The sequence below is a fragment of the Schistocerca gregaria genome, chromosome 10 (assembly GCF_023897955.1).
Source record: "Schistocerca gregaria isolate iqSchGreg1 chromosome 10, iqSchGreg1.2, whole genome shotgun sequence".
Taxonomy (NCBI): Eukaryota; Metazoa; Arthropoda; class Insecta; order Orthoptera; family Acrididae; genus Schistocerca; species Schistocerca gregaria.
This window is the reverse complement of record NC_064929.1, coordinates 151215893-151238985: the sequence shown is the minus strand read 5'-3', so window position 1 is coordinate 151238985 and position 23093 is coordinate 151215893. Positions and strand designations below refer to the sequence as shown.

At 41.1% G+C, this 23093-nt stretch overlaps 1 protein-coding gene across 1 annotated transcript in view; it reads left to right on the top strand.

Moving 5' to 3' along the window:
* The window catches only part of LOC126293418 (5'-3' exoribonuclease 1), a 188113-nt gene that overhangs the window by 50548 nt on the left and 114472 nt on the right, over positions 1-23093 (top strand). Inside the window, exons 11-13 of the mRNA XM_049986642.1 lie at positions 4080-4301; positions 5859-6006; positions 13253-13364. Coding sequence (XP_049842599.1) covers positions 4080-4301; positions 5859-6006; positions 13253-13364 — 482 coding nt within the window. The remainder of the gene's footprint in view (positions 1-4079; positions 4302-5858; positions 6007-13252; positions 13365-23093) is intronic.

Sequence of the window (23093 nt, the reverse complement as noted above, 5' to 3'; positions counted from 1 at the left end):
CCTTTTCAGCCCTACTATACTTTTAAATTCTTCTTTGCTGGTTTTGTAGCCTATCCTCAATGTTATTCAATCTGTACATTGAGGAAGCTGTGAAGGAAACCAGAGAGAAATTTGGGAAGGCAATTAAAATTCAGGGAGTTTTCCAGTGTCATTGTTACTCTCTTAGATGAATATTGGACTTGCAAGATAAGTTTAACAGAATGGATAGTGTCTTAATAATATCTTACAAGATAAATGCCAGCAGAAGTCTAAGGAATATAATGGAATTTAGTCTAATTACTTTGAACAGTACTGAGAAAATTAAATTACAAAGGGGGAAAATGAAAGAAGTAATGAATTTAATTGGTTTGGTAGCAAAATGTGTAGAAAATAAATATGCACCTCAAAGGAATTGTCCAAATGTGATGGAAATTGGTAGATGTGTTGTACATGTACAGACAAACAAGTGATTACAGTTTCAGGGAAACTGTATGATCTATTTGATAGAAAAAGCTTCGCAAATTGAGCAAGTCAGTAACACATTGGCCCACCTCCGGGTAGAAGGCACTTATTCGGCTTGGCATTGATTGATATAATTGCTAGATGTCCTTCTGAGGAATATTGTGCCAAATTCTGTCCAATTGGTGTATTAAATTACCACAATCTGGAGCTAGTTGGAGGTTTTTGCCTATAATGATTCGAAAATATTCAATTGGGAAAAGATCTGGTGACCTTTTTGGCCTAGGTGGGGTTTGACATGTACAAAGACAAGTAGTAGAAGCTCTCACTGTGTATGCGTTGGTATTATATTCTTGAAATGTAAGCCCAAAATGGCTTGCCATGAAGGACAACATAAGGGAGGCCTCCAGACATGTCTTCACTGGTCATCAGCACTCAATTCGAAGAAAGACTCATCAATGAAGATAATTTTACTCCAGTCAATGAGATTCCAGGATGAAGGTGGTCCGGAGATGCCCTGGATAGTGGTGGTATACGAACCTGACTGATGTCCACCATACATTCAAACAGACAGAAGTGATGATCTGGGGCGCCATTTCTTTTCATAACAGGAACCGTTTGGTTGTCATCCAAAACACCCTTACACCACAGCAGTATGTTGACAGTATTCTATGCCCCATTTCGTTGCCCTGTATGGCAAGCTGTCCTGAGCTTACACTTCAGTAAGATAATGCTCTCCCGAACATGGCGAGTGTTTCTACTGCTTGCCTCTCTGCTTGCCAAACCCACCCTTGGCCTGCAAGGTTGCCAGATTTCTCCTCAATTGACAATGTTTAAAGCCGTTTAGACAGGGCGCTCCAACCACCTCGGGATTTAGGTGATCTAACGCACCAATTGGACAGTGTCTGGCACAGTATCTCTCTAGAGGAAATCCAACTGTATCAATCAACGCTGCTTTTTATGTTGTCTGTATGTGTACTTCACATCTAAAAATTTCCATTGCATTCAGATAGTTCCTTTGTTGTGTGTCACTTCTGTCTTAGAGTGTAAATGACGATGGCTCAGGGAAAGAAGGTATAAAATGCAGGGTCCACAATTGCATAAAAAACATTTCAAGAAAGAGGAATTCCTGTACATCCAATGTAAATGTAAGTGTTAGAAAATATTTTCTGAAGGTGTCTGTCTGGAATGTAGCCTTGTACAGAAGTGAAATGTGGACAATAAGCAGTGCAGACAAGAAGAGAATAGCAGCCTTTGAAACATGTTACTACAGAAGATTGAGAACATTGGATAGATAGATAGATAGATAGATAGATCGAATAACTAATGGGGAGGTATTGAGTCAAGCTTGAGAAAAAAGTAATTTTGGCACTACTTGATTGACTAAAAAGTAGGACTGCTTTGTAGGACATGTCCTGAGGCACCAACAAATAGTGAGTTTTGTGCTATTGGAGGGAAGTGTGTGTGTGTGGGGGGGGGGGGGGGGGGGGGAGGTGAATTTTATTGGGAGACCTAAGTATGAATACAGTAAGCAGGTTCAAATGGAATGGATGTAGATTGTGGTAGATATGCAGGGGTGAAGAGGATTGCACAGGATAGAATAGCATGGGGAGCAGCATCAAGGCAGTCTTCAAGTTGAAGAAAACGACAACATTCAAATGAAACTACAAGGCTCCAGAGACCTTTTCAGGTGAAATTACCAAATAAGCAGCAACCAGTCGCAAAATCATGTTTTATTTATTTACTTTTGCAAATCGATTTCAACTGATTGACAGCCATCATCGGTGCTACAAATACAAGAATAAAAATAAATAATAAGTTACCAAATGAATAAAGCAACGTAAAACTAATTAAATATATATATAGATGCATTAAACCATTTGAAATGCACTTACCTAGTTACTTTTCGACGAATATATGCCCTGAGTAGTAACACTGTCTTAAGCAGAGGTCAAGCGTAAAGTGATACATCGAGAATTGACTATGACAACGAGAAACAATAAGAGGGCGCTGCAAAGCAAACCCGCCCTCTATGTGAAAATATACAGCTAAAATAAAAATGAGAAGAAGAAATGACATACAAAGTAAGGTAAAATATAATGATAAAATACTAAAATATTTACAGTTATATATGCCAAAAAGCGATTGTACAAATTAGTAAAAAGGAACAGATATAGGTGAGAAGCACACCATAGAAAAATTTTTTTTTACAAATTTTTAAATTATTTATCATATTATTGAAGAGCAAAAGTTAATCATAATGTCAAAACGTAAAATGGTGTTAGCATCCATCTAGCATACAGTTAATGATATTCTGGAAGACTGGATTTTTTTCCGGCTGATAGCGCCACATTGCTGAATGCACATGTAAAGTAAACTAAGTTGAGATAAGAAAATTACGAACACAAACCAAACAAACGTATTAAAGAAACAAGACCAAACGCAGAAATAAAGTGCTAGTGCTCTTAATACATGGGAAAATTAACACAGGCTCTATAGGATGAATTGAGAACTCGTAGGGGCTCTTACGGTGTGTTAGTATATCATGAGACATAAATTCACACCAGATGTCTGTTGGTGCAGCCAACAAGACGGCAAAAGCCCAATTAAAGGGCGTCAATGCGAACTTAGATCATTCATATCATCAATCTATTTATCTCTCCCCCCCCCCCCCCCCTTTTTCATTCTTCCCTCCTTGTAGCACTGATGATGGCTATTAATTAGTTGAAATTGATTTGTAAAAGTAAATAAATAAAACATGATTTTGCGACTGGTTGCTGCTTATTTGGTAATTTTATGGTTTACAGTTATTGCACAACTTGGGAACCACATGGAGCCCACCATTCATAACCTTTTCAGGTCTCGAGCATCTATGATGTATATGTGCAGACTGAAGCGACAAATGAAAATTTGTACCAGGGCTGGAATTCGAACCTAGGTCTCCTTCTTACTAGGCACATACACTAAGCACGACACACCCTGGCACAGTAGTGGCTTTGCATAACTGCATGGTCTACCCTACATGCCTCTTTTCCCAATCAAAATTCCCGGTATAGGAAGTACCAAGTGGGCTGAGGTGCGAATGGGATTTTAGATTTGGAAGGGATGCATGCTAGGGTAGTTCGTGCAGTTGTGCAGTGCCACTGTGCTGGGATGGCATAGTGATTAGCCAATCTGCTTAGTGAGTAGGAGACACAGGTTCAAGTCCCGGCCTTGGTACAATGACATTAGTCTTCCTTGCTTCTGTATTTTGTTTTCCATTTACCTGTTTTATTATTCTGTGACTTGAGTGTTCTGCCCATCTTCTGTGTAGAAGATGGGCAGCCAGATGCTTATCTCCCACCACAAAATGAGCTACGTGCTACCTTCTGCGGTTTATGGTTCCTGCATTTTATTGCTTTTTAAAGTGTTTTTTTTTTTTTTTTTTTTTTTTTTTTTTAAAAGCTTCACTCCTCTTAGGGTATGTTACATTGGAGGTGATGCTACAAAAGATCAAATTGGCTGTCCACCATTGTGTCCTTGTGGAATCATTTAGGTTTTGATTGTTAAAGGTAGAAGGGACTGATGACCTCGTTTTGTCAGTTTTGACCCCACTAATCGTTCTGCCTTCGCTGTGACGGTGTAACTGTTTCCGTGTACAGGGAGGTGATGCGGTCGCAGGCGGAGGGCTACGTGCGTGCCATCCAGTGGAACCTGCACTACTACTACAATGGCGTGTGCTCGTGGTCGTGGTTCTACCCACACCACTACGCCCCCTACGTCTCGGACATCCGTGACTTCTCGTCGGGCCTGCGGCTCGAATATGACATGGGGAAACCCTTCCTTCCCTTCCAGCAGCTGCTCGCTGTTCTGCCCACACTCAGGTAAGATATGTCGGTTTATTCCTGTAACTGTATGGAAACTGTTTTTTGTGGACCAGAGGTAAGTGCTCTTTCAAATGGTAGTTGATAAAAGAATGGATTAGGCTTTCCTTCAGACATACAGAGGTTTAAAAGTCGTTTATTTTTGGAGCAAATATGTATTGGGTCTAGTTCACTTCCATTTATCTCACAACCTATTAGTCAAAAAGTGATGGAACTTGCAAGTTTTGTAAACAAGCTTGTAAATAACACGGTCAGGAAAGGAGAGCTCTAAATCGACTGCATAAAGAGAGCAAAGTATCTTCGATAAGGATATAAGCTTAAGTAATGAATCAAAATTTGCCCCAAGGCTGGGACTTGAACCTGGGTCTGCTGCTTACTAGGCAGATATGGTAACCACTACACCTTCATGCCATTATGGCTCACACAGCTGTACGGATTACCCTAGTCCAATGCCCTGCCTAACACAAACCTCAATTCACTCCTTCCCCATTATGTACAAAGTGGGGGTGCTGTTCCAGTATTGGAGAACCCCAGCAATACTGACACAGTAAGAAGGGGGAAAATGGGCTGAAGATATGAATTGAGGTTTGTGTTAGGGAGGTCACTGGACTAAGGTAGTCCATGCAGCTGTGTGAGCTGCAGTGTCATGGTAGTGTAGTGTAATGGATAGCACATCTGCTTAGTAAGCAGGGGGCCTGGGTTCAAGTCCCACTCTTGGCACAAACTTCAGCTTCTATCTGTATCGAAGATAATACTCATATGTTTTCAGAAAAGAGTAATTTGATCAGATCAAGAGATCAAACTACTTCAACTTCAGAGAAAGTTTGTTATGTCAAAATTTATTGAAGGGTTTCAGCGATACTTGGGGCAAAAATAGTTAAGCAAACAACATAAAACTTACAGAATGTGCACAATTTAAACTGTTAAACTACTTTGACAATGTTTGCAGCTCCACAACAATCATGCAGTGAATTAAATTGCTTTGATCAAAATGCTTTAAATGTTGCTGTGGCATTTTAACACCCTTCAGGTAATAGACTCATACTCACTAAGTAGTAAAATTGTAGACATATAGTGTTGTAAGTGTTGAACTGTCAAGCTACTGTCAACCCATAATTGACATATTATTTTGAATATATTTATGTTATTTACCATCTTGTCAAAACTGTGACAGTTACGACACTTCCTTAACTACATAATATGGGTCTTACACCAATCTAGATGTATTTGACAGTGGTAATAAATATTGAAATAGCATGTCATGAATAAAGATTAGTTACTATAAGCAGCTATTCTAGAGCATAAAAGTGTCATTTTCTTTGATCATTTAGCAGTCCCACAAGAAAAATTCGCACAAAATCTGATTATATCAAGTGAAGACAGTCTTTAAAACTAGACCGCTTGACATGAGATCACCTTTTATTTTTAATGAAGTATGTAACGAAACATTAAGAAACAGAGATGGATATCTACATCATGAGACTTCCAAATAACTGTAATTAAATCCGTCACACTCTCACTATTATCCAATGTGAGCTGTTTGTTGCTTCCTTCCAGCAAGAACCTTCTGCCTGAGCCTTACCAGCATCTCATGGAAGACAAAGACTCTCCACTCATCTCGTTCTACCCGACAGACTTCAAGACAGACCTAAATGGAAAAAAGCAGCAGTGGGAAGCTGTGGTCCTGATACCGTTCATAAATGAGGCAAGTAGTACAGCACCGCATCTAACAGTAGTAATTTAATGTGTTGTATTCGGCAGAGTGCCACCGTGAGTCTGAAATATACGCCACCTGATCAGAAGTATCTGCACACCTCAGTGCAGTGCAGAGCAGAATTGCTCACTAAGGGCCGATTGTATGAAGCTTTTAACCTCAGTTTAAGACAGGAAATGAAATCAGATCAAGCTTAACCTGGAAATCTGTGTTGTGTAAATGGTAATCCCAACTTATATCACCATGAAGTCAGATTGTACCAGGAGTACATAAAGTCTGGAAACACTTTCAATTATTTATTGCACAAGAATTAAACATTGTGCAGATGTCATACATATTGCATTTTGGAGAGAAACTCTGACAGGTGTTTTTTTTTTTTTAACAGAGATTAGATATGTGGACCTTGAATGACCTGGCAGACGTCAGTACGGTAATTGAATTCTTGCCACACACCTCTCCCAGCATGACATTGTCGACCGTGGCAGCCGCTTCCTGTATTCTCCCCCAGAGCTCAGCTACATCACATGGTAGAGACGGTTGATACACAAAATCTTTAATGTGTCCCCACAGAAAAAAGTCACACACAGTGAGATCTGGTGATCGGAGAGGCCATTTCATGAAACAGCTGTCTCCTTCTGTAGTACGTCACCTGCACTCGCTATGTTTGCGACTAGTGCTGAGTATTGGCAGATTACCAAACTACGCTGGGGCAGTATACGTGGGGGGTGGGGGGGGGGGGGGGGCAAAAAAAAAACTTTCAGGGTTTCTATTCAAAATGACATGTGTATGACATCTGTACAATGTTTGGTTCTTGTGCAAGAAATTTATGTACGCCCTGTATTTGACTCGTGAAAATTCACAGTTCAAAGACAGATTCAGCACTAATCATCAGTATATAGTATTGTGGCTTTACGAATTGTCGCTTTTGGTTTTAGCAGATACCAATTGAAATAGTAAAAAAAGTTATTATTAACACAAAAAATGGTAAATAAGTATGTGACTATGCCACTCCCATGCTGCTGTTGCCTCTCTCTCTCTCTCTCTGTTTTTTTTTTTAATTATCTGGAAGGTTATATTAAGGAAATTAAATAGTTAATGATAAATGTCATAACAGCTCTTGAGAGACGACTCATAATTTATGTGATTACTTCAAAGGCATTTTATAAACACGTAACAGCAGAGTAAGAAAGGAACATTTAAAATATTTGCAGTGAACAGTTAGGTATGGAAACCAGCCAATAGCGATTCACCATCTCTTATACATTTTCTTTCTTGTCTCGTGTAACAGTAACTGTGTGATTTGTATTAAATTTTTTAACTACCAAACACATCCTTAAACTGCTATGACATTTCCACATGCTTTGATAAATAGAACATAAACAAGTATTTTGAAATAAACTAACTGCATAACTCTGTGCAGGTGAGGCATAGAGGAGGGGTATATTTTCTGATATTTGTGTTCTGTGCATGATGTGGTTAATAAGAACTGGACTGTAGCCATTTTTCTCTTTGACGGCCTCACCTCCAAGGAATTTTAAACCTACATCATCCTGTACTCACATCTTCTTGTTCCTCTTCGTCGTTCCAGAGTTGGTGTCAGCTAAGATCGGTCTGCTGTCTTCTGGTGGGGGTGTCATCAAATATCCACCACCTTTCTCGACAATAGTGCACCACATGTCCCGGTCGTCCGCAATGGAAACATACTGGTTGGTTATCTGGGTCCTCCAGACGTCAGTCTTCCGTGGTACCCAAACAGGTTCCTCATGCGGCATTGTAGGAACGTAACTTCACCTGGGTCTCGACTTTTCACCATTTTAAAGGGAACTTAAGGACGAGAGATTAGGTTCAATGTCTGTCCCGCTTCCTCCCTTATGACCTCTTGAAGCATCTCAGTTTTTTGCTTGCTGCACAATCCACGTGCCTTCTGAACTTCCTCGCTCACTATCTGATGAAGAACAATTGTGAACTCAGTTCCTTCCTCCATCACAGACATCAACACGACATTTGGAAGCTGTTAACACTTCTTGCATGTATTTCTGTTTTGATGCATTGTCTCAATATATTGGTGCCATTTTATGAAGTCGTCTGCTGTTGAAACCTTCTTCAGGAGTAGGGCTTGATACATATCCTCAGTATCACCCTACATGAGATGTACAACCTTATCTTCCTCCTTCATTTTAGGATCCACTATTATACACATTCTTCCATAACTTTGTTTAGAACTATGTTGAACAGAATAAGAGAGAGTCCATCACCTTGTCTCTCACCAGTTTGAATGTCGAAGGATTCTGAGATCTCCTCCATAAATGTTACTTTAGATTTCGTGCCATTTAGTGTTTGATATATGATTTCTGTCGTTTGGGGGTCTAATCCCTTCTCTTCTAAAATTTGGAATAGTGAGGGCCTGTCTATTGAATCGTATGCTGTTTTGAAACCTACAAATCTGCATACTACTAGTTTTTGTCTGAGAGCTCGCATTTCGAGGTTGAAAATTTGCTCCGGACATGATCTGTTTCTGTTATTATTATTATTATTATTATTATTATTATTATTATTATTATTATTATTTAAATTCGATTGAACATATTAATTTGTGATTTCAATGTAAAATGACTCATTCCTCAGCATCATGATCTGTCATGCAAAATGATCCATGGAACAAGAAACTAAATATTAACTTGCATTTCCTATTAATCTTGTGAAAATTAAAGATCAATGGGTAACTTGAATTTTATTATTGAATTCTATAATGTAATAATTGAAGTACAAATTAAGGTACTGAGTCATAAAGGCCTAAAGCACACCATCTTTGATTTTGAGATATTAGCATGTATTCATGAGCCTGACAAATGTTGGCCCACGTTGTATGAGGGTGTACTGAAAAGTAATGGCTACAAATTTGTATTAAAAACTCTTAAAGCTTTTTAAACAAGCATTACTAACATTCTACACCTTTTTACTACATGTCTACATATTTACAGCCCTCTGCTGCTTGAGGGCTTCGAATTGTAGCATTTAACATGGCGGTGCGTAGTGTAACTATGTCAGTGAATGGGAAACAGTGTGCTGTAATAGAGTTTCTAAACACAGAAGAGTTTGTCTACATATGGAGCACCGCCTACTTCAGCATTGCAATGCCAGGCTACACATAAAGGCTGTGAAATATACAATAATCTGATACTTTGGGTTCAACGTTATTAGTCATCCTCCATACAGTCCTGACCTGGCTCCACCTGATTTTCATCTATTTCCAAAACCTAAATAACACCTTTGAGGACTTCACTTTGATAATGATGAAGCATGTAAGTGGAGGTGAGGTTCTGGCTCCATCAGCAAAGTCAAACATTCCTTAGTGATGGTACCAACAAACTGATCTCTTGTTGCGAGAAATGTTGTCATCGTCAAAGTGACTATGTTGAGAAATAAACATGTAGGCTGAAGAATGAAAGTGTAGAATGCTAATAATATTTAAGAGTTTTCACATAAAAAATTTCGAGGGACTACTTTCCAGCATGCCCTCGTAACTATGAACATTGACAAATAGCTGTGTTATCACTATCTTTGATGTTAACTTCCATATGGGGCCAAAACACGAAGCATAATTTTGTTGCTCTGCACTGCTAAGTTGTTAGTTAGTGTTGTTAGAATAATTTAATGTCTGTGTGACATTCATAGTAGTACCATGTAATTAGATTGGCAATACTGTTTGTTTTGAGTTGCTGTTGAAGATGGAGGCTATAGCTTGCAATAATGAAATGCTACAAAATAAAGGATAAAAAAAGTCTAAGGAATGAAAAGTAGTGGAGAAAGGTCAGGAAGCAGAATAGGAACATTGGTGAAGACTATGTGAATACCGTAAACAGGATGACCACACGGAAAGAGCAGAGAAATGGTTACCTGTGTAATCAGCAAGATAAATGTAAGGTAAAATTATCATGCCAATGTTCAAAAGGCTGACTAAATTTTTTACAGTCTGTACAATGGATGGTGAGGATTTCAGAATCTTTGGAAGTGTTACAGAACTTACTACTGACCCAAAAGTTCATCTACTTATGGTTACTCTGCAATTCACACTTAAGTGCATGGCAGAGGGTTCATCGAACCATTTTCATACTACTTCTCTACCATTCCACTCTTAAATGGCGCTTAGGAAAAAGGGAAACCTAAATCTTTCAGTTCGAGCTCTGATTTCTCTTATTTTGTTTTAATGATCATTTCTCTATATGTAGGTGGGTGTCAACAAAATATTTCCACATTCAGAAGCGAAAGTTGGTGATCGAAATTTTGTAAATAGACCTTGTTGCAAAGAAAATGCCTTTGTTTCAGTGACTGCCATCCCACCTAGCTTATCATATCAGTAACACTCTCACCCCTATTGCGCGAGAACACGAAATGAGCTGCCCTTCTTTGCACTTTTTCGAAGTCCTGATAACACTGTAGAATTCAGAAATTTTACAATGAGGTTTTCAAAGGTTGCTAAGAGTTGTTTTTGAAGTAACAATTCCTCAGGGGACAATTTGGGTGCCACTATTTTCTGCAAGTCACACCGAGGGAGACGACGATTTGTCATTTCCCCATAGTTTGTAGATGCCTAGCAAAATCTAGTGTTCAAATATGTATGTGGAAGGGAAATATCAAGCTTGAAACACAAAGACATTAAAGAACTACTAGATTTGATGCCTGAAGTGGACAGTCAGTTTTATCTACCCTCAAGCCACAGAATGCGCTTAATGAAAATTATGATAATGAGGACCATGAAGTGCTGGAATAGATCATAATTATATGTGTGGTGCATTTAGTATCTGCCTTTTTTGTTCTGATTCTGGTTTCACTAATTCCAAATTTTCAAACTGTCAAAAAGACACTATAGTCACTATCCCATATATGGAAAGTGTGTGAATTATGATTAATAATAATTGTAAATGTTAATTAAAATTTCATATCATCATTATTTCTTCATACGAAATATAGAAACTTGATTAAAAAAGAGTCAGCTGTATGAAAATGGTTGTTTTCCTACAAATCTGATTTTCACAAATATTTTTTTTCCCTCTCAAAACTTTGTGTCTCTTTTTTGGGTCCCTTATGGTCTTAGTGAGTCAGTCATTTGTTCTTTTAAAACAGTATTGGTAATTTTCATAATTAATGCTAATCTGTTATACATATAAAAATTTACAAGTAAGAAAGAAAATAAATTTCCGTTGTAAGGAAATCTATGGTTTACTTTCAAAAATGTTATATTTTTAATACTTCCACTGAAGTGACTGAAAATATAGTGTGTGGACATGACTAAATTTAATTTATTTTCATTTGGAATTATTATGTATAAAAACTCTTATTCTAGTTGTGATTATGACTATAATTTAGACTTAGGGCAGTTTGTGTATACAGGGTGTTACAAAAAGGTACGGACAAACTTTCAGGAAACATTCCTCACACACAAATAAAGAAATGTGTCCGGAAACACTTAATCTCCATGTTAGAGCTCATTTTAATTTCGTCAGTATGTACTGTACTTCCTCAATCCACCGCCAGTTGGCCCAATTGAAGGAAGGTAATGTTGACTTCGGTGCTTGTGTTGACATGAGACTCATTGCTCTACAGTGCTAGCATCAAGCACATCAGTACGTAGCATCAACAGGTTAGTGTTCATCACGAACATGATTTTGCATTCAGTGCAATGTTTACAAATGCCGAGTTGGCAGATGCCCATTTGATGTATGGATTAGCAAGGGGCAATAGCCGTGGCGCCATACGTTTGTATCGAGACAGATTTCCAGAACGAAGGTGTCACGACGGGAAGACGTTTGAAGCAATTGATCGGCGTCTTAGGGAGCACGGAACATTGCAGCCTATGACTCGCGACTGGGGAAGACCTAGAATGACGTGGAGACCTGCAATGGACAAGGCAATTCTTCATGCAGTTGACGATAACCCTAATGTCAGCGTGAGAGAAGTTGCTGCTTTACAAGGTAATGTTGACCACGTTACTGTATGGAGAGTGCTACGGGAGACCCAGTTGTTTCCGTACCGTGTACAGCGTGTGCAGGCACTATCAGCAGCTGATTGGCCTCCACGGGTACACTTCTGCGAATGGTTCATCCAACAATGTGACAATCCTCATTTCAGTGCAAATGTTCTCTTTACGGATCAGGCTTCATTCCAACGTGATCAAATTGTAAATTTTCACAATCAACATGTGTGGGTTGATGAGAATCTGCGCGATCAACATAGATTTTCTGTGAACGTTTGGGCAGGCATTGTTGGTGACGTCTTGATTGGGCCCCATGTTCTTCCACCTACACTCAATGGAGCACGTTATCATGATTTCATACGGGATACTCTACCTGTGCTGCTAGAACATGTGCCTTTACAAGTACGACACAACGTGTGGTTTATGTACGATGGAGCTCCTCCACATTTCATTCGAAGTTTTCAAACGCTTCTCAACAACCGATTCGGTGATCGATGGATTGGTAGAGGTGGACCAATTCCATGGCCTCCACGCTCTCCTGACCTCAACCCTCTTGACTTTCATTTATGGGGGCATTTGAAAGCTCTTGTCTACACAACTCCGGTACCGAATGTAGAGACTCTTCATGCTCGTATTGTGGACGGCTGTGATACGATACGCCATTCTCCAGGGCTGCATCAGCGCATCAGGGATTCCATGTGATGGAGGGTGGATGCATGTATCCTCGCTAACGGAGGACATTTTGAACATTTCATGTAACAAAGTGTTTGAAGTCAGGTTGGTACGTTCTGTTGCTGTGTGTTTCCATTCCATGATTAATGTGATTTGAAGAGAAGTAATAGTATGAGCTCTAACATGGAAAGTAAGCGTTTCCGGACACTTGTCCACATAACATATTTTCTTTCTTTGTGTGTGAGGAATGTTTCCTGAAAGTTTGGGCGTACCTTTTCGTAACACCCTGTATAAGGTAAATTTTGAGTGTGTTGAAACTAGGAAGAATTGAGGTGGTGATGGTAGGTAGGTCAGTTGAAGAGGGGGACAGGGAAAAGAGTATCTGACACTGTTCCGAGGTAAGTGAGACAGTAAGGGGCCACCAAGTTGCCATAGGGTGACGACCACAGAGCTAAGTACTTTTCTGCCTTATTTTCCATCAGAGCTGGCTCGACAAGTACTGCATAACATGTCAGTGGAATTTATTTTCTAGATGTTTTCATAGAGATGCTAAAGCTGTGACACTTTATCTTTTCTAATTTGCGTTCACAGGAGGAATTGCTGAAAGCGATGGCTCCCTACGAGTCTCAGCTGACAGAGGAGGAGCGGAAGAGGAACACTCCTGGCCCGATGCTAGTGTACAAGTACACAGACGACGATCTTGGTGCGTATGTATGTGAGGCGTGTGGAGCACAAGTACGGGGCGGTTCACAGTGATAGAAGAGATTTCAGCCGTTTATTACAGACAAACTGTAAAAGATAGAAATACATTGAGCTAGTGACTAGAAACAAAAGAAAAATTTGGAGTAGGTATTAAAATCCATGGAGAAGAAATAAAAACTTTGAGGTTCGCCGATGACATTGTAATTCTGTCAGAGACAGCAATGGACTTGAAAGAGCAGTTGGACGAAATGGACAGTGTCTTGAAAGGAGGATATAAGATGAACATCAACAACAGCAAAACGAGGATAATGGAATGTAGTAGTCGAATTAAGTCGGGTCATGCTGAGGGAATTAAATTAGGAAGTCAGACACTTAAAGTAGTAAAGGAATTTTGCTATTTGGGGAGCAAAATAACTGATGATGGTCGAAGTAGATAGGATAAAAATTGTAGACTGGCGATGGCAAGGAAAGCGTTTCTGAAGAAGAGAAATTTGTTGACATCGAGTATAGATTTCAGTGTCAGGAAGTCATTTCTGAAAGTATTTGTATGGAGTGTGGACGACAAATACTTAGGACAAGAAGAGAAGCTTTCTAAATGTGGTGTTACAGAAGAATGCTGAAGATTAGATTGGTAGACCACATAACTAATGAGGAGGTTCTGAATAGGATTGGGGAGAAGAGGAGTTTGTGGCACAACTTGACTAGAAGAAGGGATCGGTTGGTAGGGCATATTGTGAGGCATCAAGGGATTACCAATTTAGTATTGGAAGGCAGCGTGGAGGGTAAAAACGTAGGAGGAGACCAAGAGATGAGTACATTAAGCAGATTCAGAAGGATGTAGGTTGCGGCAGGCACTGGGAGATTAAGCAGCTTGCACAGGATAGAGTAGCATGGAGAGCTGCATCAAACCAGTCTCAGGACAACAACAACAACAGTCACTGGATAGAGAGAGGTTCAAAGTTTTGACACAGCTGTGCTGATGTGTGTAGCAACATGGCAACTACACCACAAGATAAAATATTTTGTGTGTTGGAATCTGCAAAAAATCAATAATAATAAGTCCGTAGCTCGTGGTCTACTGGCTAGCATTGCTACCTCTTGATGGTGGGGTCCTGGGTTCGATTCCTGGCCGGGTTGGGGATTTTCTCTGTCCTGGGACTGGGTGTTGGTGTTGTCCTCATCATTCCATCATCATTCATGAAAAGTGGCGAGATTGGACTGTGTTCAGATGTGTACGGGTGCTGATGACAACACAGTTGAGCGAAAAAATATTTGTGGAGAAAATATGATGCTCGCACAATGTTGGCTGTCCAGTAGTGTTTACAAATATTAAGTGGTTAAGTTTCTTGATACCAGGTCACTCTATTCAGTGGATTTGAACGGGTAAGCGAGTAAAAGTTGTAACAATTCATGCCTCTCTCCCGCCGCTGCCTAACTCTACGTGGTGTGGTGGCAGATGGGAGTAACTAGGTTCATTGGAATGAAGATATGACCAATCACAACCATTTTCAAACTGTCTCTACTGTGCAAATGCAGTTTCGTTGTTGTGATCATCGTGACACCTTTATAGAACCGTATTTAGCGTATTTTGGTGTATGGCCACATGGAATGCTAGTTGACACCGTCATTCACTTTGTGTTGCTCATATGTTTTTAGTGTCAACACAGTGCCAGTTATGTATTGTATTCATCCTGAGCAAAATGTATTTCGAGAATTTACTCTCATTGTCAAGTGCAGTATTTACGTATGTATTTTTTCTGATGTTACATAAACAAACAATGTGAGTGATAGTTTGCTTGTGTGTATGTTTGGTTTTCTACATAACTGATGCACAGTACCTGATAACCTCAAAAAGACGAGTACAGTGCAAGAGACACAGAATAACACATATTCAGAAACTATACAAAATACTTATTTACATATTTGCTCTTGACACTGAGAAAAAATTCTCGAAACATGACATGCTATGCATGAAAAAATACGTAACTAGTGCAGTATGTCATTATTTAAATAATGAATTACAGATGCACATTTTTCAAAAACATCACTTATGACATTCGAAATTAAGTCAAATGTTTCCACTTGCCAAACAGTTATCAATTCCAGTTACATCAGCGGTTTTTATTAGATTATAAATCTTTATTACGTAATAAAAAAAGTCCTTGACAGGTCTTTTTATGCCTGTTATGTAGATACATCGTACATAAAGTACAAGGGAGTATCCTGTACGTAACTTTTACAGCTTAAAACATTATTTCCCACATTTTACATTTTCCCGCATTTTACACTGTTTTTTTGAAGTCCCTTGAAAAGTGTAAAAGCGGGGTTTCACTGTACCACTGTGCAATCACTGCTTCATGCGTCACATCTCTTAAATTGAATACCTTGCTCTCCAGTGCCTGGAGGAGCATTCCAAATACCACTTCCATAAGTTATCCAACCTGTTGAGATCCTACTGCTGACTCGGGGCACCACTAACCAACCCGTATCTTACACACAGTGTTCCTCCTTGTCCACCCTTCACAGCATCTAAACCCTGCCTAGCTGATCTTGTCAATATGGCACATCCCAACCAAATTCAGAATCAAAACATTCCCGTAACACGATTGTTAACCTGTGCACCAAAACCATTGACTCCACAGAAGCTTCAGTCCTATCCAAAGGCTTCGCCTTTAGCTCTACACCCAAATTTAACCATGCTAGACTTGTCAAAGACCGCTTCCTCTCCCAATCCCTGCGGTGGAAGCACTCCTTTGCCACTAATCCTTTCGACCAAAACCAACCTAATGCTAACAGTGAACTGTACCACTCCCAGTTTACACTACCATCCAGCTGTGTCTTTTACCCATCCCACTTAACCACCTGCTGGTCACCTTTCCCAGGTCCCTTCCTCAGAATACCAACCTTTCAGCAGAAGAAAGAATAGCCATACACAACCTCAAAACAAATCCTGACCTAATCATCCTACCAGCACACAAAGGTTCCACCACTGCTGTTATGAGTGACGAGGACTACCTGGCAGAAGGCCTCCTCTATAATCTTACTCCTTCATGTATAGACTCTGCCAGAGTGACCCCATTCCAGAAGTCCACCACAACCTCCAATCTCTACTTAAAGCCTTAGACCCTTCCCAGAACCTCTCCCTTGAATCAATTTCCCTACTTACCCCTCTGACACTCCACCTACCCACATTCTACATGCTCCCCAAAATCCACAAACCCAACAATCCTGGATGCCACATTGTGGCTGGTTATTGTACCACCATTGAAAGAATTTCAGCCCTCGTTGACCAACACATCCAACCAATTGCCTATAATCTAGCCTCCTACATCAAAGATACCAACCATTCCTTCACTGACTGCTCGTCATTCCCGCCTCTTTACATTCATCACTGTTGATACCACTTCTGTACGTACCAACATTCCTCATGCCTCTCGTCTTACTGCCATTGAACACTACCCTTCCCAAAGTTCTTCAAACTCCAAACCCACTACCTCATTCCTCATACACCTTATTAACTTCATCCTAACTCACAAATACTTCTCCTTTGAAGGGAAGGTATACAAACAAATTCGTGGCACAGCCATGCGCAACTGCATGGCGCCCTCCTATGTTAACCGTTCTATGGGTCATCTAGATGAGACTTCCCTAGCCTCCCACAACACCAAATCCCTAGTCTGGTTCAGGTTCATTGATGATATCTTCATTATCTGGACTCAGAACCAAGACACCCTATCTTCGTTTCTTCACAACCTCAACACCTTCTCTCCCATCCACTTCACATGGTCTTCCTTAACCCAGCACGCCACCTTCCTAAATGACTTTCTCCTCTCCGATGACTCCATATACACCTTTGTTCCCATTAAACCCACCAACCAACAACAATACCTGCATGTTGACAGCTGTCATCCCTTTCACACCAAAAAACCCCTCTTATACAGGCTGGCCACCCGGGGACAGTGTATTCTCACCAAGGCCTCCACAGACAAACATTGTCCCATAGACAAAGGCTGCAAACAGATCTGCTGTGCAATTTCCCCCTTATATCCCCAATTCTCCCACCTTCCTCAAGAACTGGCCACTCCCTATGCCACTTCCAATATCAACCCCTTGTCACAGGTAAGACCCAGGTGAAAGACCTACCTAGTCCATCCACCTAGCATTTCCTACTACTATCTGTCAAGGCTTACCTTACCACATCAAAGGCAGGACCACCTGTGAAAGCAGCCATGTAATTTACCAGCTTTGCTGCAATCATTGCATGGCTTTTTATGATGATGCGACTACCAACTAGTTGTCCAGCAGGTTGAATGGTCACCACCAAACTGTGACCAACAGCAAAGTAGACTACCCTGTGACACAACGTGTAGCGGAACATAGCATTCTTGTTTTCAATGGCTGCTTCACTACCTTATCCCTGTGGATCTTCCCCTCTTATTACCAGTTTTTCTGAATTGCACAGATGGTAGCTGTACTTACTACACATTCTCCACTCCCGTATTTATCCCCACCTCACCCTACGGTAACATACTGTTCCCACATCCTCCATCCAACAGTTTCCTCTTCTTCTGCCCTATCATCTCCTCCCCTTTCTCATCTGCCACTCTCTTTGTTTGTCACCCCTCTGCCAACGAACCCACCCATCTTTTCCCACTCCTTTCCTTTTTTGCTCCTTTTTCCTCCATGTCCCTCCCCGCAGTCTCATGACACTGCACCTGTTGGTACTCTAGTCCCGACACTCCGCCAGACAGCGTTCCTCTCTCCCCTCGCCCAGGCACTGCTATTCCTTGTCTTTCCCCCAGCGTGATAGTTACATTCTGGCCCGAGCTGCCAGAGTTGGTAGTCATGTGTGCGTGAGTTGTGCTTGCTTGTGTGTATGAATATTGTGTGTCTCTCTTTCATTGAGGAAAGCTTTGGCGGAAAGCTTCGTGTAGATGTCTGTGATGTCTGTAACTCAACATGATGTCTTTTCAGTAAGTAGCAATCTGTCTTTTCCGACATTGATGATACTCATAGTTAACCCTATTTTTCACTGCAAACTTCTCAAATTTTGTGCAGTATCTTCCTTAACTGTGAATTTCACAATAAGTAAGACCATTTGGGAGATAATGGACATTTCACAATGAAGCTAACACATAAAGTTGTAAGTAATGTAAAAATAAAATTTTTACTGAATAGTTTCTGTAAAATTGTTTGAGGAAGATTATAGGACGTACACCTTGATTTTGTCAGTGGAGTGCATTGCTAACTGACGCAATGAAGGTAGGCAAAGAAGTTTTTCATTCCATCTAGCCCGAAGGAGCGAGAACGCGCCAGTTGGTGTCGCCACCCAGCTGCCACTGTGTGGTGCCTCGTTGGCTAATGAAGCAATGTTTTCCACACTGGGTCAATCCCCATTATTACCATGAAAACATTTGTTCACAGTGCAATGTGTGTGAGCACACATCTCATTTGAATAAACCACTGGTCATTTTAAACCTGGTCCTTCATTAATTTGTAGTAGTTTAATGTAACATGGCTTTCCTGAGACTCTCATATCATTTGCACATATGACGACTCATTTATTGCAGAACCTTTGACCAGGTGAGAATTATGCTGTAGTAGTTTGAGGAACATGACAGTGATATTACATTGGTGTCATGGCTGCCAAATTCAGCTGATATAAATCTGTGACATTATCAGGTGTCAGCTCCACGACCAGAAATCACCAGCCTGTATTTACAGGAACTGCATGACTTGTGTCTAGACATTTGATGCCACATACCCCCTGAAACCTATTGATCTGTATTACATAGAATCACTGCTGTACTGTTTTCCGGAGGTGGACTGACATGCTGTTAACAAGTTCTGATCATTGAAATTACAGGTTCACTTTGGTTTTACTAACAGTCAGTATCCAAAGATTTTCAGAGTGCAGCTGTCCTGATTGTTTGTTTACGATGTATTATTTCCGAGCAGTGATGGTTTGGAGTCAGATTCATTGACAAACAGTGAACACAGATTCAGAAAATATTATTCTTGTGGAACACAATTAGCTCTTTATTCTCACGAAGTAATGAATGCTATCAACAGGGGACATAAAATTGATTTCATACAGGGTGTTTCAGAAATGACCGGTATATTTGAAACGGCAATAAAAACTAAATGAGCAGCGATAGAAATGCACCGTTTGTTGCAATATGCTTGGGACAACAGTACATTTTCAGGCGGACAAACTTTCGAAATTACAGTAGTTACAATTTTCAACAACAGATGGCGCTGCAAGTGACATGAAAGATATAGAAGACAACGCAGTCTGTGGGTACGCCATTCTGTACGTCGTCTTTCTGCTGTAAGCGTGTGCTGTTCACAACGTGCAAGTGTGCTGTGGACAACATGGTTTATTCCTTAGAACAGAGGATTTTTCTGGTGGTGGAATTCCACCGCCTAGAACACAGTGTTGTTGCAACAAGACGAAGTTTTCAACGGAGGTTTAATGTAACCAAAGGACCGAAAAGCGATACAATAAAGGATCTGTTTGAAAATTTTCAACGGACTGGGCACGTGACGGATGAACATGCTGGAAAGGTAGGGCGACCGCGTACGGCAACCACAGAGGGCAACGCGCAGCTAGTGCAGCAGGTGATCCAACAGCAGCCTCGGGTTTCCGTTCGCCGTGTTGCAGCTGTCGTCCAAATGACGCCAACGTCCACGTATCGTCTCATGCGCCAGACTTTACACCTCTATCCACACAAAATTCAAACGCAGCAACCCCTCAGCGCCGCTACCATTGCTGCACGAGAGACATTCGCTAACGATATAGTGCACAGGATTGATGACGGCGATATGCATGTGGGCAGCATTTGGTTTACTGACGAAGCTTATTTTTACCTGGACGGCTTCGTCAATAAACAGAACTGGCGCATATGGGTAACCGAAAAGCCCCATGTTGGAGTCCCATCGTCCCTGCATCCTCAAAAAGTACTGGTCTGGGCCGCCATTTCTTCCAAAGGAATCATTGGCCCATTTTTCAGATCCGAAACGATTACTGCATCATGCTATCTGGACATTCTTCGTGAATTTGAGGCGGTACAAACTGCCTTAGGCGACAATGCGAACACCACGTGGTTTATGCAAGATGGTGCCCGGCCAACTCGCATGGCCGACTTCTTTAATTTCCTGAATGAATATTTCGATGATCGTGTGATTGCTTTGGGCTATCCGAAACGTACAGGAGGCGGCGTGGATTGGCCTCCCTATTCGCCAGACATGAACCCCTGTGACTTCTTTCTGTGGGGACACTTGAAAGACCAGGTGTACCGCCAGAATCCAGAAACAATTGAACAGCTGAAGCAGTACATCTCATCTGCGTGTGAAGCCATTCCGCCAGACACGTTGTCAAAGGTTTCGGGTAATTTCATTCAGAGACTACGCCATATTATTGCCACGCATGGTGGATATGTGGAAAATATCGTACTATAGAGTTTCCCAGACCGCAGCGCCATCTGTTGTTGACAGTTGTAGCTACTGTAATTTCGAAAGTTTGTCTGCCTGAAAATGTACTGTTGTCCCAAGCATATTGCAACAAACGGTGTATTTCTATCGCTGCTTGTTTAGCTTGTATTGCCGTTTCAAATATACCGGTCATTTTTGAAACACCTTGTATTTCTGTGTTTCCAGAAGACTTTTGATACCGTTTCTCACAAGTGATTTATAATTAGTTTGTATGCCTATGGAGTATTGGTTCAATTGTGCAACTTGATTCATGATTTCCTGTCAGAAAAGTCGCAGTACATAGTAATCAACAGAAAATCTTAGAATAAAATGGAAGTGATATCTGGTGTTTCGGAAGGAAGAGTTATCAGTCCTCTGCCTTTGCTGATCTATATAAATGACTTAGGAGATAATCTGAGCAGTTCTCTCAGATTGTTTGTGGATGAAGCTATCATTTACCATCTTATAAAATTGTCGGATGGTAAAAACAAATTAAAAAACAGCTTACACAACTTATCTGTGTGGTGCAAAAGTGTCAGTTTATCCTAAATAATGAAAAGCATGGCTTCACCCACATGGGTACTAAAAGAAATCTGCTAACTTTCAGTTTCAGGACAAAATACATAAATCTATAGACTGTAAACTCAACTAAATACTTATATTAAAAACAAAGATTCCAAGACTTACCAAGCGGGAAAGTGCTGGTAGATAGGCACAATGAATAAAACACACACACAGAATTTCGAGCTTTCGCAACCGATGGCTGCTTCGTCAGGAAAGAGGGAAGGAACAGGAAAGATGAAAGGATGTGGGTTTTAAGGGAGAGGGTAAGGAGTCATTCCAATCCCAGGAGCAGAAAGACTTACCTTAGGGGGGAAAAAGGATAGGTATATACTCGCGCACACACACACACACACACACACACACACACACACACACACACACATATCCATCCATACATACACAGACACAAGCAGACATATTTAAAGCCAAAGAGTAAGGGCAGATATGTAAGTCAAGGCGGAAGTGTGGAGGCAAAGATGTTGTTGAAAGACAGGTGAGGTATGAGTGGCGGCCTGGTGGATAACGAGAAGAGAGCATATATTGAAGGGCAAGTTCCCATCTCCGGAGTTCGGATAGGTTGGTGTTGGTAGGAAGTATCCAGATAACTCGGACAGTGTAACACTGTGCCAAGATGTGTTGGCCGTGCACCAAGGCATGTTTAGCCACAGGGTGATCCTCATTACCAACAAACACTGTCTGCCTGTGTCCATTCATGCAAATGGACAGTTTGTTGCTGGTCATTCCCACATAGAAAGCGTCACAGTGTAGGCAGGTCAGTTGGTAAATGACGTGGGTGCTTTCACATGTGGCTCTGCCTTTGCTCGTGTACACCTTCCGGGTTACAGGACTGGAGTAGGTGGTGGTGGGAGGGTGCATAGGACAGGTTTTACACCGGGGGCAGTTGCAAGGGTAGGAGCCAGAGGGTAGGGAAGGTGGTTTGAAGATTTCATAGGGATGAACCAAGAGGTTATGAAGGTTAGGTGGACGGCAGAAAGACATTCTTGGTGGAGTGGGGAGGATTTCATGAAGGATGGATCTCATTTCGGGGCAGGATTTTAGGAAGTCGTATCCCTGCTGGAGAGCCACATTCAGAATCTGATCCAGTCCCGGGAAGTATCCTGTCACAAGTGGGGCACTTTGGGGTTTTTCTGTGAGAGGTTCTGGGTTTGAGGGGATGAGGAAGTGGCTCTGGTTATCTGCTTCTGTACCAGGTCGGGAGGGTAGTTGCGGGATGTGAAAGCTGTTTTCAGGTTGTTGGTGTAATGGTCCAGGGATTCAGGACTGGAGCAGATTCGTTTGCCACAAAGGCCTAGGCTGTAGGGAAGGGACCGTTTGATATGGAATGGGTGGCAGCTGTCATAATGGAGGTACTGTTGCTTGTTGGTGGGTTTGATTTGGACGGATGTGTGAAGCTGGCCATTGGACAGATGGAGGTCAATGTCAAGGAAAGTGGCATGGGATTTGGAGTAGGACCAGGTGAATCCAATGGAACCAAAGGAGTTGAGTTTGGAGAGGAAATTCTGGAGTTGTTCTTCAATGTGAGTCCAGATCATGAAGATGTCATCAATGAATCTGTACCAAACTTTGGGTTGGCAGGCTTGGGTAACGAAGAAGGCTTCCTCTAAGCGACCCATAAATAGGTTGGCATACGAGGGGGCCATCCTGGTACCCATGGCTGTTCCCTTTAATTGTT